At 36.4% G+C, this 15,799-nt stretch overlaps 1 protein-coding gene across 1 annotated transcript in view; it reads left to right on the forward strand.

The window, feature by feature from the left end:
- The window catches only part of MDM1 (Mdm1 nuclear protein), a 33,027-nt gene that overhangs the window by 3,058 nt on the left and 14,170 nt on the right, over nucleotides 1–15,799 (forward strand). Inside the window, exons 3-7 of the mRNA XM_044677694.1 lie at nucleotides 2,267–2,643; nucleotides 3,707–3,847; nucleotides 8,155–8,316; nucleotides 15,525–15,613; nucleotides 15,697–15,796. Of these exons, the coding sequence (XP_044533629.1) occupies nucleotides 2,267–2,643; nucleotides 3,707–3,847; nucleotides 8,155–8,316; nucleotides 15,525–15,613; nucleotides 15,697–15,796 (869 nt within the window). The remainder of the gene's footprint in view (nucleotides 1–2,266; nucleotides 2,644–3,706; nucleotides 3,848–8,154; nucleotides 8,317–15,524; nucleotides 15,614–15,696; nucleotides 15,797–15,799) is intronic.

A 15,799-nucleotide genomic window follows, 5' to 3' on the forward strand; every position in this document is an offset into this window, starting at 1 on the left:
TTGTGTCTTATTGGGTGACCTTGGTTCCAGGGTAACAGAACAGGAGCCAGGGAAATATGGAGAGCTTTAACAGATTAAATTAGAGAGGATTTCTGGGATCATCTGGGGGAAGGAGAGAATAGCATATATGATAAATAATAAATAACCAGGGACAGTTTGGCTTCTGTATTTCTGACAGTGTTGAGAATGGATTGTTTGCTCAAAAACTGCTACTGGATGCTGCCTAAAATTGTCTTAGTCATCCTTAAAAACTTCAAAAGCTTTGTGATTTCTTTGCTGTTGAGTGCAAGTGGCAGCTCCTTCATGCCTTGATAGATACTGTGACCATCCTTGGAGTGGGCCAACTGTTTTAAATTGAGGTTGGTTCTCTCAGGAGAGACACAGTTCTTCTCAGGGTCAGAACTTGAAGCCTTTACATATTGGTAGCACCTGCTAGAGCTTGTTCTATTGACAGACTTTCAAGACTTCAGGTTCACATATATGCCATGGTGAGACATTACTGCATGACTTTGATAGGTGTTAGACTGCATGGAATTCTGCCAATTGGAATCTTTGGGAAATTATAAAGCACAAATAAATATCCTAAAATGCAGACTTTAGTTGGGGTGACACTGTTTGATAATCTATACTTTTGCATTGAATTAGTTTGATCAGATTCCCTTCTTGGAATGAGCTGACCCCAATTAGATTTTAGGTGGAAGGGTAACAGGTGGAAGAGAGTAAATCATTTGGGATAACAAGAATATTGGGGAGGGGAGAACAAGCCTAGATGGAATATTATAGTGAGAGGGAGCTTGGACAGGGAAAGAACCTTATTGGCCTGGAGAAGTTAAGGATCTTGGAAGTTTGGGGAAAATGAGGTAGGAAAATGCTAAATATAAGTTTCAAGAAATTTTGTGGGGCTGTCTGTCCTTGCCTTTTCCTGTCCAGTCAGCTCGTTTTTTTAATTTCCGTTTCCAGAGACTGTAGTGTTAGGAGGTAGGAACAAACTCTCTTTTCTCTGCATATTGCTTGATTTGGAAAAACTGCTCTTATGTGTCTGTAGGCATAGGGAGATGATGCCACTGAGGAACACAAAGGATCCTGAGGTATCTTTACTCATCATAGAGTCGGTGAGGCACCTTAGGGATCATGTAGTCAACATCCTTCCTTTTACAGATGAAGAAATGGAAGCTGACTCTTCAATTTACAGAAGCCAGTGTTGGGCTCAATCAAGGTTATGTAGGTGGTGGTAGAGAGCAGAGCCTGTGGGGTGTGGCAAACAGAAGATGTGCAGAGGCACTTTGGGCATTGTATCACTACTTATATGGTCACTTTGTAACAGACCCTCTCCAGAACATCTCACTAACTTTCTCTCCACTGTCATGTTTCTGTCATCTCCTTTCACTTCTTGATTACTTGAAATGAAGGATTTAAAATTAAATACTGTGCGAACTTGGGCAAATCATTTAATCTTTATGCCAGTGTCCTCTCTATTAAATCAGATCAGACTGTATAGCCTCTAGGGTCTCTTGAAACTCTAGCTTTATGACTTATGAACTCCACACAGTAAAATTTTTGTTTCTAGCTGAAGAGCTTCCCCCAAATTTGGACACTTTTGGTTTGTTTTGTGAATAAGGTTTCCAATCTGTAAATTCTATTTTGTCTTTAAAAAGTTTGCTCTTCAATTGGACATCTATTTTAATAGATTCCATTAGGTAGAATTCACTGCAATAGTGTCAGCTGTTCAAAAAGATCTTTTCTTAGTCCTCAGGAAATTCAGGCTAATGTTGAATCTTCTGGGAATCTCTTTTCTTACAAAGCCTGCTTGTTTGTTACTATTTGTTACTAATATTATCCTTGAGGATTCCCTCAATTTCTGTGGAATATTCACTCTTCTCAGACTAGTCTGCATAAGAAAGCCTTTTGAAAAGGTTCAAATTTAGATGGCACCAGAGCTGAATGTTTTTAAAGTAGCCAGGAAAAATAATTAGAAACCATGGCATCATGTCCTTTTAATGACTTGCTGAGTATATGATGTTATGCTTTTGGTGCCTGTTATAATCGATTTGAACAGCATGACCATTTTTCTGAGAAGATTTCCAGGATTTAAATTTCTTAGGGTAGACTTAATTTTGAAAAATCCTTATTTAGTTTTCCCCAAGATTCTAAATTTCAAGTAAGCTGATTCATTTAAGTTGAATTTCTCATCTTTTCCTAACATAAAATTATGTCTTTATAACATTAGAATCACCTAAGTATTCTTATTATCAACTGTGTTTTATAGGAATCACAAAAGAACCAAGTTTTATTTCAAAGAAAAGAGTTCCTTATTATGACCCAGAAATTCACAAATCTCTTGAATGGAAGGCAGAAGATGGCTCTGAGAATGAGTTGGTTGAATTACCAGAACCCAAAGTCCAAGAAGTGCCAAAATCTCAGGAAACAAAAGAAAAAATTGACCTGACTGAAGAAAGAATTTTAACCCCTGAAGGCCCAAGAGTGCCCAAGAGGGTTCGATCTCACTCTGCTGACTCTGGAGCTGAAGAAACCATCCACCCAGTGGTAAATAATAAAGAAGTAATTTCAGATCCTACACAATTAAATAGGAATACAGAAGCACAAAAGTCTACTCAAGATCTTTTAGAAAATGCCCATAACCAGGTAAGAATTGTCATTGAGTTTTCTCAAAGAGAAAGGGGAAAAAAAAATCTCATTTTCATAATGGCTATAACAATACTAGTATAAATACCTAAACTGTGTTGTTTTTGTGTATGTGTATATGTGTATGTGTACACACATGCATGCACTTACTGGAAGCTTTAACCTTGTATTATATATACTTGCAGGGGTTAGTGGCAAATGCTAGGTTTTGGCTGCAGGTAGGCATTATTTCTAAGCCTTGACTCGTGATTATCCACATAAACTTGGGAAATGCTGCCAGTGACACACAACAGTGGATCATCTGCCTCCGGGTTTTATTCACTACATCTCCATATCTGAATCCTGAGAGAGAGATCAAATGAAGACAGGAGGGGAGGAGGGAGCCGATCTCGGCAGGTGGTGAATTCAGATACTTTGGTCTGTCCTTTAGGGGTTGACCTCTCAATAGGCCTCTTTCAATTTCTTATCATGGACCAACAGGAAAGCCAAGAGAATCTTGATTGACTAAAATCCTAAGAGGAAGGAGGAGAGGCCTGGCTGGCTCTCCCCAGTATCACTGCCAGCCTTGCTTTCTCATGCCAAGGCCAGGTTGTTGTGAAGGCACATAAGGGGTTTGTAGCAGCATTTGGAGGGCTATCGCTGTCTCCTGGGTTCCATTCCCTGTTGGAGCTCTCTTTCCTAGTTTCATGTCTGTCAGCAGCTGATTGGGACAACAGAAGAGCACTAACTAGTATTAGAGAAGAACTTGTGGCCTCAGAGAAAGCAGACAAGGAGGAGGGATTCAAATAAGGTGATGGGGAAGCCTACTGGGTAGGGGACAGTGTCCCCAGTAGTGGCTGAGTAAATAATGACAGCTGCTGGATGGAGAGTGAATAAGAGTTATTCATAACTAAAATATGAACATAATATTAATAAATAATGTCATTATTAAATTTGTTGTAACTATTATTGAAAAATCTTAATAGCTTGAAGGAGGGAAATTAAGATTTGGTTTAAATGGCAGTTGCATTGATGGTGGAAGTTAAAAAAATTGGATAAAAAGTTTTGATTTTTTTTTTTTAAGCCGTGGGACAGGATTCTACGGAGGAAGGCAGGATTGTCTGTTGCTGCTCCCCTATATCCTTCCCTCAGAAATTCTGAATATCAAAGACAGTTTGTATGGAAGACCCCAAAGGAGAACTCTCCACTTCTTGCAGCTGATCAGGTAGTTTGAAGGTTGGGTTGACAATGCTTGGTAACTTTTTACGTGGTAGGGATGCACATTAGGATGGGACTAAGACCTTAAAGAGACTAAATTAAAGCATAAAAGAAGCCAAGTCTAGGAAAGTGAAAATTTTGCTTTAAATTGCTGAGATAAGCTCCTTGTTATTACTTCAGATTTCCCCAGAGACTTAATTTCCTTCTCTTTTTTTCTTTGTAAGTATATTCAGACCTCTTATTAATTTTTTTGTGTGCACACGTTTGTACTTCCAACCCATTCAAGAATTAGAAGTGCATTGATATGCTATTAGTAATAGCTAGAATAAGGCAGAATGATTGCCAGTAATCTTGTCAGTTATAATCATTGTGGAATTATTAGTGATTTTAGTTATATTCAGTGCAAAAAATTTTACTTACCTATAGCTTTCCAGAGTTGATAAGAGGTATATTTTTGCTTTTTTTAAACTTAATGACAGAAGTCCTAATAGATTAAATTTGTTGGCAAGGTTAGAAATCTTATTTGAAACTTAGAAGATGAAAACTTTTCATCTCTTCAATTTCTTAAAATTTTGGATGAATTATTTCAGTTACTTAAATCAGAGAGGAACTTGTCAAAAAATCTGGTGGTTAATATTCAGATAAAAGAACTGGGTTAAGTTAATGTTATTTCTTTAGAGTGAACCAAATGAGTCATTTTCATTGTTTTAGGCATTAATTTTACCCCTCTCATTAGAGAAGGTTCTAAAACAGCCATTTTGGACTTTTTGAATCATATCAATTTATGAATTATGTGTATGTATCAGAGAGCCGAGTGAAAGAAATTGACAATGAACTTGTAAAGTTCTATTATGTTGAAAGTCTGTTAGCTGAAAAGATGTGTTAGATAAATTTGTAAATTAACCATAGCACCTTAAATTAAGAAATCCCTGGGGTTATAAATTACCAAATCAATACAGTTTATATTTAGATTCACACTTTAGGAAGAAATCGTGTTTAGGAATACAAATAAGATAATAAAAACTATTTTTTATGCTTTGAATTTCATATCTTCCGTGCTTGCTTTTCCATATAAGAAATTAAAAATTTATAAGGAAAATGCAAGTCAGATTCTGATATTTACAAAAATAGTATCAGAGAAAAATTTTCAGAGAAATCTGAAAGGACTTTTCTTTGCCTTATGAGTTGTTTTAATTTAAGATAAAAATGTAAAAAATTGCAAGAGATGTAAAAGCTTTCAAAGACAAGTATTTTTCCTTATTGATTGTAATTATGAATTAAACATTGCTGTTTAAAATGTTGCATAAAATAAAATATAAAACATTTAAGTGAATAAAGTATAAATCTTAAAAAAAGCTAATTCTTAAAAGATATAGCATATTATAGAAAGAACTCTTAAAATCTAGAAGTCTAGAGTAATGAATTTTGTCATTACATTCAGACTCATAGAATATTAGAACTAGAATGGGCCTTAAAGATTATCTCTTGGGGCTTTGTTTTTTTCTTCATTAGTGTGATGGATTTTGAATTAGGTGACCTGTTCAATGACTAACTGTGTAAAGTGGCCCCATCACTTTGTCAGTGGACTCTATTTCTTTTGTCCTCAAAATGGTATATTGAGCTTTAAAATGTTAGAACCTTGTAGCAACATTTTTTTAAGTAGTTGGTATAAGTCATACATAGTGTTCATTAACTGGATTGACCTTATAACAGACAATAACTGAAATGTATTTGGTTGGCATTTCTATTTCCTATCCAATAGTTTGTTTCTTTTGCTCTCATTTTCAGAAGTAGTTAGCTAGCATTCCACAGTTCAGATTAACAGACAGTTGTTAAGATTGTAGTACTTGTCATACTGTCTACTGTATTGGGAAGGGGGAGTGGTGGTACAAAGGCAAAAATATGGCTTCCACCATCAAGGAGCTAACATTCTTCTTGGGGATAAGATGGATTTGTTTATCTGATTACAAGTAGAGATCAGGAAGGGGTTCTTGTAGGTACTTGACACCTCAGTTGAACTGTCATGTGTGAGAGTTGCAAAGAGGAAGGAGGTGGAGGATAGGAAGTGACACAGGGAACAGCTTTATAGACCAATTTGATTTGAAGTTAGAATAAGAGTAGGTTGGAGTCAGATTGTGAAGCAGAGAGAATTTGTGTTATCCCAGAGGTAGTAGAGAGCCACTGAGGACTTTTGAGCAAAGGAGTTACATGGTTAGAATTATTTTGGCAACTTCAAGGAGGAATCTGAGTGACCATTTGGGAAGTCCTTGTAATAGTTCAGACCTGAGGTAATGAGGTCCTCAAGTGGAAGCCTGGCAGGTGAGTAGAAAGAAGAGATTGGATATGAAAGATGTAGAAACAAAATCATAAAACTTGGCAAATGATTGGATAATAGGAGGTAAGAGAGAGGGGAAATCAGGATGACTCCAGAAGGTATAAACTTGGATGATTAGTAGGGTACTGGTATTCTCCAGAGAAATAGAGAAGTTAGGAGGTGGGTCAATTTGAGGAAAATCAGTCAGTTAGGACTTATTAAGCACAGTGCTGGGCACTGTGGTAGGAGCTATTAGATACAGAGGCAAAATTGAGAGTTTCTCCCTGCCTTTGGGAGCTTAAATTTCCCTGGTGAAATAGATAAAACATGATTACCAATAAATGTGGGATATGTATGTACAGATAATTTCTGGTAGGACACTAACATATTGGAAAAATCTTTTTAAAGGAGGAGGCAGTTGCATTGTACCTTGAAGAGAGCCAGGGGTTCCAAGATGAGGAGGTGGGGGCAGCATTTCCAGCATGGGAGGCAGCATAGGCCAAGGCACAGAGAGACAGATGAATTGTTGTTTACAGAGAACAGCAAGGAAGCTGGTCTGCTTGGGGTGTAGACTGAATGGGGGGCGGGGAATGGTGGATAATTCAGGCACTCTGGAAAGATAGATCAGGAATCAATAGTGAAGTATTTCCAGTGCTAAACAGAGGAATTTGTATTTTCTCCTAGAGGGAATTACCAGATCTTGTGCAGAGGAGTGATGTTTTCACATCTATACTTTAGGATTATCACTTTGTGGAGGGCTGAAGTGGAGAGAGGGAGAGAATAGAGATGGGGAAAACCTGTTTGGAGCCTAGTACAGAGATTCAGGAAAAAGATGATTAGGGACAAGTTTGGATAGTAGTGGTATGAGTAGAGAGAAGGGGATGGATTTGAGCGATATTGAGGAGGAAGAATTGACAAACTTTAGCTGTGAGGGGTGGGGTGTAGGTGAGAGATAAGGGAAGAGTTGAGAATGACCTCCAAAAAATGAAGAGTTCTATTTTGGATGTATTCATTATGTGCCAGAAGGCAGTTTTTGTTAAGGCTCAGAGAGATTAGGGCTGAATTTGTTGGTTTGGGAGCCATCTGCTTAAAGAAAATTGAAGCCATGAAGAAAATGAGAAGAAGGCCCAGGGTAGAACTTTGGAGATTCCTAAGATAAAAAGGTGGGAGATGGATAATTCAGCAAAAGAGGCTGAGAATGTATAATCAGAGTAGTGTATAGAACCTAAGGGAAGAGAGTCTGTTAGGAGGAGAGGATTTGACCAATTTCAAAAGCTGCAGAAAGGTAAACAAAGGATGAGAAATGAGAAAAGACCAAAAGAGTTATTGGTAACCTTGGAAAGATATGTTTCAGTAGAGTGGTGTAGTAAGAAGCCAAATTACAAGGGATTGAGAGGTGAGTAGGAATTGGGAGGGAAGAGAAGTAGATGGAGGTGGTCATTGTTGACAATTCTTTTTGGGAATTGATCTTGAAAAAGGTTATTGGATTTAGAGATCATTGGTAATCTTGGACAGAGTTAGGAAACCTCTCTTCATTTTGGGAAGCAAGTAAATACATTTTATTTTCTTTCAACACTATGGCTAACATCCCTTAATAGTAACTATAATTTAAAGCAGTTTGAGAACAGAAGTATTAATATCTGCTACTTTTTAGGCATTAACTTCTTGGCATATGAATGGAAGTGTGATGGACAACAAATAGAGTTTTGTGTGCTGTAACTTAATCTCTTATCAGTGTAGTCTAGTGAAAAGTGTGTTATGTTCTGAGTCAGGAGACCTGGGTCGAGTTCCTGGCTCTGCTATAACCTAGTTGGATAGTTATATTACTTCTCTGGTCTATTTTTTTCATGTTTAAAATTAAATGGGTTGGATGAATTATCCCTTTGTTTCTTGCAGGTCATAATTTTCTATTGTATTTTATTTTCTATTCTTAGAAATCTAATTTTTGTGTGGTTGACCTTTGAAAATGGGAAAGGTAACTTTCTTGTTCTTATTTTAAGATTTTTTTTAGTAAAAATAAAACTGTCCCACCATTCAAAATTGATGCAACTATCCCTGAAACAGAATACAAGAGGAATTTCAAAGGTTTGTCTCCAGAGAAAGAAATATTCAGACATGATTTGAAAGAGAATGAAAATCCCGAAATTGATTCCCCTGAGAAGGTATCATTTCTTATCCTTTTTAACCACCATTTTCTGTTTCTTATTGGATATATGACTTCGTTTACTAGAAAAATAGCCCATCATAGCTTTCTTTTCTTTCTTTTTTTTTAAACCCTTACCTTCCGCCTTGGAACCAATACTTTTGTATAATTGGTTCCAAGGCAGAAGAGTGGTTAGGGTTAGGCAATGGGGGGTTAAGTGACTTGCCCAGAGTCACATAGCTAGGTAGTGCTATCATAGCTCTCTAAAAACCATGGGTACAGAAAGAATTTAAATAAAGAAAAAGAAATGTGGTTGCAGGAATTGGCTGTTTCATTCTTTTGAGCAAAGATATAGTAGACAAGATTTTATCCAGTGTAATGTCATATACATTGTCTCTGTATACATCATGTATTTTCTTTGGAATGTCAGCAATATTGCACCTTAGAGAAGCTTCTTTTCTTTGTAATAAATTCATAATTGATGAAAATTAAAATTCTCTGAAACTCAGGAAGGTAATTGAATAATTTGAAAGTGCTCTAATTCTTTTAAATGTCAGTAATATTAGAATAGGAACTAGAATTGACCTCAAAGAAATTGCTTAAGTAGTTGAACTATAGTTATCACAGTGGCAAAATAAAGCCCCTTTTTTGTCCCTTTTAGCATGACTGTGGTCTTACTTCAGGGACCTTCTGGTCATGAAGACCACCTGCTAAGAGATATGAGGTTGCCCTCTGAAAGATAATGATTTTAGATACAAACAGTCTCCACATTAAGGAATAAAAGCAAAGGTTCTCAGCAGTTGGCTACAACTTAGAAAATGAGCCTGTACTGGGAGTTTTTAATTGAAAATTTGAGAGGTCGTCTGTGTTGTTGGCTTATATCACCAGTGCTTAACAGTGCCTGGCATATAGTAAGTACTTAATAAATGCTCTATAGATGTCTTCAGAAAAATGTTACTGTAACCCAGAAAGAGTTATATTTTGAGCTTTATGTTGAGATCCATAGAAATAAAATACAAAAACATTATTCTATCCTTTACAAAGTATGTTATGTCTCTCCCTGAAATACTTTGTATACTGTAATTCAGTTAGCTTCAGAAAGATATAATAGAAGCGGGACAGATTCAGGTAGAGACAAGTAAACTTATCATTATCTTTATTATTTTGGTCTGACCATGCTATTGCTTTATATTAGAGAACGTTGTTATTTGAGAACAGAGTGGGGCTCATGACCACAGAAGTAGTGTGAGAAGGAACATGAAAGCTCCTCCTGTCCAATCTTCATTTTCTAATTTAGCTGATAAGCCTGGAATCCAGAAATTGTATCACAGAAAAACTATGGAATGTGTGTATGTGATATAAACATAGTTTGGTTTCCATGTCCTGAGTTACTAGAGTGATGGCAAAGTATCTTTTAAAACTTGATGAGGCAAAGAAATCTATGACAAAATAAGAGGAAATACCAAATATAGTGGGATAATAACCCTGCAGACCTCATTGTTCCTTGTCCCTGGAACAGACTTCATTCAATCTTTCCTACTTCTGTTCTTTGCTTTTGCCCTTCTCCCTGCTGAGAATGCCATCCTATCTTGTCTCTTTTCTAATTACTGTCTATCCTCAAGGTCTTGATTAAATAATAGGTCATCCAATTTAGATCTGTAAATGAACTCAAATTACCTGGTCTAACGCTTTCATTTCACAAATCAGGAGAGCTACTTCCACATAGTTGAAGTGACTTGCCCTAAATCCTTTCTTCTCATAAGATCCTTCTGACTTATTCCATCCTGAAGAGCTTTTTCCTTCCTCTGAGCTCCTTTTAACACTTCTTATTGGTACCATTTGACAATTAGTCTCCATAGGTAATCTATTTTTATCTCAAAGTGTTATTTAAATGGATATTGTCTTGTAATAGCCAGTTATTTATTTCAGTGTTTGAAATTATGCATTTCAATAACCATTTATTAATACTATTAATAATAAATTGAGGTAGTGATTTAAGATTTACAGAGTGCTGCCCTTGAAACAATCTTATAGCTATAAAGACACAAATAACATTTCATTTTGCAGATGTGAAACTGAGGATCCAAAACACTGAATGACTTATCAATGTTCACACAACAAGGAGTAAAATAAATACCATCTTGCTAAAATCTTTTTCTTCTTTCCATGCTCAGTTCAAGTAGTTGTCAGGATCCATTATCCTAAAACACTATGCAAGACTGGCATGGGGTAGGGTCTTAAACTTCAGTGAATCTCTATGATCTCATCCATGCCAGTACTCCTTTGGAAAGGTATAGCTCAAAACCCATCTGTACCTTCTCATTTGTGATGCTTATTATGGATTCCCATAAATTCTTCTCAGGGTTCTCTAAGCCACTTTCTAGGAATTTTGAGATTATTTGTGTATCAGTATAACGCTGAGACCTTTGATAAATTTGTTATCCCTCACATAACTAGCCCTTTTCTTTTTCTCATTTTCCATTTCTTGGATTCAGAGGTTATTGATAATATTCTCTGGCTCCACATGTCTGTCCATTGTCTTTTGGGCTATCAGCAATTTGAGTCTTCATTCTCATGTGCATATAGCAAATACATAGGATTATGTAATAATTGTAAAAGAATATAATGGTATAAGACAAGGATGAAGATCTCTGTGGTTGAAAGAAGAAAAGGCAAAAAGGGATTCAGGAAAGGCTTCATGGATGGTGTGATATTTAAGTTGAATTTCAAACTTGGAAAGGGCAGGGTCATTCTTAGAGGGAAGGAGGACCCTTTTGATTTTTTCTTTCTATTCCCCAGAACATAGCAGTCCTTTGTACATTTTTAACAAATGTCTGTTGAATCGAAAGTTGAGAATAGATACTTTGGAAAGAGAGCAATCCAGTTTGGCTGTTGTGTAGTACATGTAGAAAGGTCAGGTGCTAGGTCATAAAGTTTCCTTCAGTGCCAGGTATTGGGCTTTGGACTACTTTTGACTGGCATTAAGAACTACTGAAACAGAAGAATGATGGGGTTAGATCCATGCCTAAAGAATACTTTGGGAACATGTGGTGTTATATGGTGCAGTATTCCAAATGGGAAGTAACAAGGGTCTAAATTAAAATAGCTTGGGTTATAGTAAGGAGAGCGTTCCATGAGATACTGTCCTAGAGTCACCAAGACTTGATAATTGTTTGGATGTGGGAGTAGAAGGGAGTTGCAGATAATTTTGGGGTTTGGGGATATGTAGGACTTTTGATATAAGAAAAAGGAAAGTCTACAAGATTTGGTTTTGAAGGAAAGAAAATGAGTGGGTTTCCTAGCGTTAATTTCTATTTCATTTCAAACATTGATTAAGGGAACTTACATTTTAGTAGGGCTTTTGTAGGGAATATAACCACAAAAAGCCTTTAATCCGTTTTCTCAAGGAGCCTACATTTTATTGGGGGATTAGGAGGCAAGGATAAGGCGATAAAAGGTAATTTGCACAGAAGAGAGCACTAAGTCCTAGGGAGGCAAGGAAAGGTATCTAAACTGAGACTTGAAGGAGACCAATGATTTTTAAAAGAGAGGAAGTAGGAGGCAATTTCAAGCATGTATTTTGTTATTGTTCAGTTGTCTCAGTTGTGTCCGACATCTGAGTTTTTCTTGGTAGGTGTACTTGAGTGGTTTTCCATTTCCTTTTCCAACTTGTTTTACAGATAAGGAAACTGAGACAAAGAGTTAAGTGACTTGCCTAGGGTCATATATCTAGTAGGTGTCTGAGACTGGATTTGAACCTCTCTCTGATCCCAGGCCCAGTGTTTTATCCATTGCTCTATCTAGCCACCCAGGCATGGATGATGCCTTTCAAAGACAGAGACTGAAGATGGAATACCAAATTTTGGTGGCAGCAGCAGCAGCAGCTAGCAGGGCATTTTATCTGGCATATAGAGTTTATGAAAGGAAGTACTGTGAAATAAGTCTGGAAAGGTAATTGGGAGCTAGGTTGTTGAGGGTTTTAAATGTCAGACCTGTGTCTGAGATGTTCCTGGTGCAGATGATGATAGCTTAAAGGAGACTGGAACTGTAGCCAGCACTCCAGAAGAATAGTTAGAGCTGGAAAGATATTTGGGAGATTTAGGTCTTTCTTACCAACTAGATATTAAGCCATCTAAACCAGGAATATATCATACGATCCTAGATCTAGAGCTGGAAGGGACCCCTCCAAAGATGCCTAGTCCAATTTTCATTTTACAGATGAGAAAACTGAGGCCCAGGGAAATATAATGACCTGCCCAAGATAACAACAGATAATAATTCTCAGAGATGGGATTTGAATTCAAGTCATTGCTCTCCAGAGCCAATGTTGTTTCTGCTCTACCATTCTACCTTTATTCCTTATAATAACCTTACATGTAGTAGCTACTTAGCAAATATTTGTTACACTCTTTTTTAATATTTCTGCCTTTCCTGGCACATGGTTTGTTTTTGTAAAGTCACTATCTTGTGGTGTTAAAAATACACATTAATTTTTCCTAAAATTATCTCACTCTACATCTTTCATATATCATCTCTTTGGCAAAAGGTGATGAGTATGCTTCCTCATCATTTTTTCAGTGTCATGACTGGTCATTGCATTAATCAGAGTTCTTAAGTCTTTTGCAATTGTTCTCCTTTGCATTGTTTCCAATATTGTATTAATTGTTCTCCTGGTTCTACTCATTTCACCCTGGATTAGTTCACAATCCTCCTAGGTTTTTCTTTCTTTTTCTTTTTTTTTTAGCAACTATTTCAGTCATTTCTCATAGTTAATTCTTGCAGTATGTCACATTACATCTGTTTTTTTTTTTCATCCATTCATCATTAATGAGCCCTTGCTCATTTCCAGTTCTATACTTACAAGTATTGCTATAAATATTTTTTGTACATATGTGTTCTTTCCCTTTTTCTTTGTTCTCCCAGGGGTATATGTCTGGTCATGGCATTCCTGAGTCAAAGGGAATGTTTATTCTTTTCTTCTGTTCATTTATATTTTCAACCTCAATTCATGGATTGTGGTTTTGTATTTGTGCCAGCTCCCTCTGGCACTTCTGGATGATCCTGTTTCCTCTGTCATCTGGATGTTGCTATGCCTTTTCATTTTCTTTATTCTCCATTAATTATCTTTCCTTTCCCTTCCATCCTGAAATTTTATTCTGAAAATTCTATACCCTATATTTCTTCTGTAACTTCTTTGTGTCCCCATGAAATGAAAGCTTTTGAAATGCCAGATTTGAGTCCTCTCTTCCAAGATGTTTACTATTGCTTTTAGAGCACTTTACTCTTATGGATATTCATGAGGGAAGCAACATTTGACAAGACTCAGTGGTGGATAGTAGAAATTACCCCTTGTTTTAGATCCTATGGCAGTCTCTGCCTCTTGCTCTTCTTATTCTCTTTTCTAAAGGCCATCATTGTTTGTCTGAGCCTGTGTCTCCTTCAGAATTCAATAAATATTTATTTGGATGGAGGGGTGTGTGTGTAGACTTATAAATTGATTGCTCTAGGGAACTGCAGTTACCTACCAGTGCAAATAGTTCACCACTTTTTAGCGTATGTGTCTTCAGAGAGTTGTCTGGAGGCATTGACATACATCCAGTATGGATCAGAGACAGAACTTAAATTCAGATCTGGGTTTGAGGCCAATTCTCTGTTTATTAGAACAGCTTCTGCAAAAGCCTAATCTAGTGATAAGAAATATAAATATATTAAAAGATGCTGGAGACAATTTTTTGAATAATGGGGGCATATTAAAAAGAAGCCGAATTATGCCTATCCCTGAAAGTTGCCCTAGATTTGTCTAAGGCATTAGTCCTAGACACCTTGATTTTGCTTGGGGGCAGGAAAAGCAGAGGCTATGTTGATAGTTGGAAAGTAGCTTAGGAAGAGAGCTTTGAAGGAGGGTTGAGAAGAGGAGCTGGCCTGATACCATTGAGGGTGGGCACAGACATTCTCATAAAATTCCTTCCTTCCCAAAGGCAAAGCTGGTATTCACTTTTTTTTTAATTTTGCATGACTCAAAATGGTTTCTTATGACTTCTTTTCCTCTTTTCTAACCTTATTTCACTGATCTCAAGATATTTTGGGAACTGGGAATTCAGTTTGATGAAAATACAGTTTGTGATTTTTGCTTCTGGCCAAGCCACTTGAAGCTATCTCTGTATCCCATGTCTTACTGTGGGCCTGAGATAGTGATGTTAAGATCAAGAAGCATGTGTGTACTGCTTGGAGACTCTACCTCAGTGGTTCCCAAACTTTTTTGGCCTACCGTCCCCTTTCCAGAAAAAATATTACTTAGCGCCCCCTGTCACATACTATCACTGCCCCCTTAGAATTATTCACCGACCCCTTGGATCACTACAGCACCCACCAGGAGTCGGTGGCTTCCACTTTGGGAATCACTGCTCTACCTTATGTATAGAGGATTAGTTAGATCATTAGAAGGCTGAAATAGTAAAACAATTCATAATTTTCATAGTAGTTCAAACATTTTTTTCCATGGTAAAAATGCACGCAGAAATATGCATGTGTGTATATGTAAATATATGTGTATATGTATATTTTGTATACACATGTAAATATATGGTATTTCCCTAAAAAGATGGATAACTAAAATTAAAGCAATTTGTTAATCATACCTTAAATTATTTATTACCATTATTATTATTATTATTATTATTACTTTGCAGGGGAGGGAAGGTTTGCTGTCAGTTTACTTGTTGAAAAGGTCATTACTGAGTATATAATCTTTTTTCTTTTTCAGAATAACAAGAGAGTAATATTTACTAGAGTGAACTATATCCCCTGTTTCCCTTTCACTTTCCTAATTGCTTTGCATCTGGAATATAGTGCTATTAAGTGGTTATACAAATATTCAGAATACCAGGGTGAATGCAGTAGTAGTGTAAGATATGTACCAACATTGATTTACAAAGTAGTGGGCATTTACATTCAAAATCTTTTCTGTATCATAAAATGATGCAATATCTGGAGTTTAACTGGAAAAATCACTGACCAGGCTGGTTTAACAACCTCATATAAAACATAAAAACTTCGTAGTTGTGTTTGATATTAGTGCTTAGGTTTAATTCTTGAATGAGTATAACAAATCAAATCTGTCTTCTTCATGTAGAAATATCATAATATAAGATTCTAACATTATAGAATTTTTTATTTTCTAAAGCAGTATTCTAAAAACTAAAACTATTTAAATTATTTCAATTTCAGAGTAGTAAAAAAGAAAATTCATCAAAACCGAGGGAAGCAGAAATGGAACCAAAAGACAAAATTTCTCCCCGTAAATATCAAAGGTTTGGGCATATATTTTGAAACAAAAATATCATGACTTTTAGATGTTAGACTTAGAAAAACTTATTTGTTACTGTTTTCTTTGTTTTAGGAAAACAAACACTGAATATAGAGCTAAATTTTTGTCCCCATCTCAGTATTTATACAGAGATGGAGCTTGGAAACGGGTGAAGGAAAATATGCTGAATCAGGTG

Source organism: Gracilinanus agilis, chromosome 5, assembly GCF_016433145.1.
Source record: "Gracilinanus agilis isolate LMUSP501 chromosome 5, AgileGrace, whole genome shotgun sequence".
NCBI lineage: Eukaryota > Metazoa > Chordata > Mammalia > Didelphimorphia > Didelphidae > Gracilinanus > Gracilinanus agilis.